Source organism: Echinococcus granulosus, assembly GCF_000524195.1.
Source record: "Echinococcus granulosus chromosome Unknown EG_S00027, whole genome shotgun sequence".
In the NCBI taxonomy this organism is placed as follows: domain Eukaryota; kingdom Metazoa; phylum Platyhelminthes; class Cestoda; order Cyclophyllidea; family Taeniidae; genus Echinococcus; species Echinococcus granulosus.
Window position 1 is genome coordinate 407249 of NW_020170407.1, and position 2648 is coordinate 409896.

The window sequence follows — 2648 nt, forward strand, 5'->3', positions numbered from 1 at the left end:
ACTAAACTCTCCCTCAATTTCACAGCTCTAAACGAGGCATAAGCTAACTGCTGCTGTTATCTATCGCTGTTTTAACTATTTCCGCATTGTGTATCCCATTCCAGATGTGGTCATGTTATTGCCTACCGCCACCGAAAAGAGGATAATCGCTTGAATAGCTGTGAGGGAAATACGGTGGTTGAGGATAGGGATGAGGCAATATCTCTCTCCTACCTATAGTGTGATTTTTGAGATCTCTTTTCCGAGCATAACTTTCTTCCCTCCCACCGATTGGACCTAGCCCCTTCTAAATAAGTATGTTTGAGCACCTTGGAGTTGAATCGTACCTATTAGGTTAATATCAGCAAGTTTTCGCCCCCATTGAAGCCTCCATTATTGGGGGCTTCGGAAGAGAATCTTTCGCAGTATTCCTGTAAGAATTTCGGCAGTCGCTCCCTCCTCCCTTGACTTCAGAAGTGCTCGCCTAAATGTGTCAACAAATCATTTCGCTTACCCATTGATTCGAGGGTGATGCGATGGGGAGCAAATACGAGTAACGCTCTGCTGACAATAAAAGTAAATTCATTGCCTATGCCCAAAGTTAGGAATATAGTACTGACTCGGAGGTGTAGGAATTGGTTAATGATTGCTTCGTTTGGGAATAACCAGTAGTATCTCCATTCGTGAACATCACAACGCATTTACATCGCCTTCGTTAACGCAAAAACCAGATGGCAGCTAGATCGAGGTGTTTTGCAGTCTTCCGCTTCCATTGCCCATCAACCCCAAAGTGTGAGCAGAAGTTTAACTCTCACTAAAGCACTTAACAGGTCTCAACTCTTGCTCCAGTCATTTCGAGAGCAGGTAAGTGTCATCAACTACTCAAACTCTTTTTACACTACTTCAAGAAGTCAAAGCCCTATCCATCACAAACGAAATAAGTGCTGAAATTGGATGCCGGATTGCTCTGTCAGTTGTATAGACACGCACTAAACACAGTTAACTCAATTTTGCACTTTTTTCATTTTTGCTAATCCATTTCATGGTTCTCTCAATATTTCTCAGGTAGTAGCAACAAACAGGAGGGATGTTGATTGGCTGTACTTCAAAAAACACTTAAAACTAATCTTTTTCTTGGCCAATTTACCATATTCGCATGAGACTGGAACACCTGCCCTACGGAAAAGGCTGCACAAATGGTGAGAGAAGCAGGTGTTATTGTCACACATAAATAGAAATGGGCGGACTGTACCAAAAGGAAACAAAGGGAAGAGACACATGAGTTGTTGAGGTGTTCAAATCAAATCTAGTCTTTTAAATTTTCAAGTGCAAAATCAGATACCAAGGCTGAGGCATTACTCACAGTAGTGCTAAATCGTTAAGTAGAATAGTAGTAGTGCCGCCTATGCGCATGCAACAGCGCATGGTGGTGGACGGTTTTCTTACGACTTCAAAGCACACTACTAGAAGAGGACGCTCAGATGATAAGCAGTGAGACAATGTACACTACTCAAAGATGGTTGGTCAATGACGACCACTGTAGCCTGCTCCCAGACGTCTGATTAATACATGACCTGCGGTGAAATGGCACGAGACGAATCCTTTCGCAAAACTAGTAAATGCCGTTTGAAGTTCATAACTTTCTCGTATAAACACAAGTATCGGTCGACCTAAGCATCCCTCATATATTTTTTGTGTAAAAATATAAGACTCTATCTAACAGGAAAATCTGGCAAGCACATTTATGAGTAGACTTACCTCCAATTCGCGTTCGTCGAAAACTTGCAACCAGGAGGGATCCACAACCTCAAAAAGGCCCTTAAGAAAGGCCTCGGTCTGTTCTCCTACTCCACGATTAAGTCTCCACTCGACCATCAGTCTGAAGAAAATAAATACGCCAATTCTTTCACACACACACGCACAGCAGTTTGGTAAAGGTGAAATGCCAGAAATATTTAACCCCCATGGTTACGTCCCAACTTTACTACCTGGGCCCGCACATACATGACGCTTAATTAAAAAGACGCCTTAGAATGGAATGGAAAGACGAGGTAAAAGTAATTAGTGTCATGTTAGATCAACGCAGCATCTGAGCAGTTGTAGGGGTCAGTCATCTCCTGAGACCCCGTATCACTCTAGAATAAGTAAAACGCTATCAGCTGAGGAGGAAAAATGCAACAGATGAGAAAAAAACTATTCTGATTACTGCTAGCACCAATAAGAAGTCTGCCATGCCTTTACACTCCCATGATGCCTCAGTGATAAAAATAATGAGAAGAACTAAATGTTATTACCCTATTGCTGATGATTCACGCGAGGGTAATGTAAAATGCATGAACCCACCCCTTCATTCCATTAATGCTGCATACTACGCCATTCACCACCTCAATCATCGTTGACGATCAACTAACAGTACTGTGCTGTAGGTTTACTAGTCAAACAACGATTTCATAGATGCTTGTTAACAGAGAGGAGGGTAAGACAATCTTAAGGCAGCATAGATGAAATTACTAAGATCTGGGCAAGAAGCATTAAAAGGACATCTTGCAGTAAATGAAAAGGACGTGATAACATTGAGGAAAAAAAGTCATAGAATTCAAAAAAAAAAAAACAATTTTTCAGCCCGTTATTCTTTTGCGAAATTTGGTACTCCACAGGACACAAGTTGC

At 41.7% G+C, this 2648-nt stretch overlaps 1 protein-coding gene across 1 annotated transcript in view; it reads left to right on the forward strand. All coding sequences in view use genetic code 11, as the record gives it.

Moving 5' to 3' along the window:
- The window catches only part of EGR_04380 (hypothetical protein), a gene marked incomplete at both ends in the record, with an annotated part of 2899 nt that extends 521 nt beyond the window's left edge, over nucleotides 1–2378 (forward strand). Inside the window, 2 exons of the mRNA XM_024493629.1 lie at nucleotides 1045–1178; nucleotides 2192–2378. Coding sequence (XP_024351950.1) covers nucleotides 1045–1178; nucleotides 2192–2378 — 321 coding nt within the window. The remainder of the gene's footprint in view (nucleotides 1–1044; nucleotides 1179–2191) is intronic.
- Nucleotides 2379–2648: the final 270 nt, after the last annotated feature.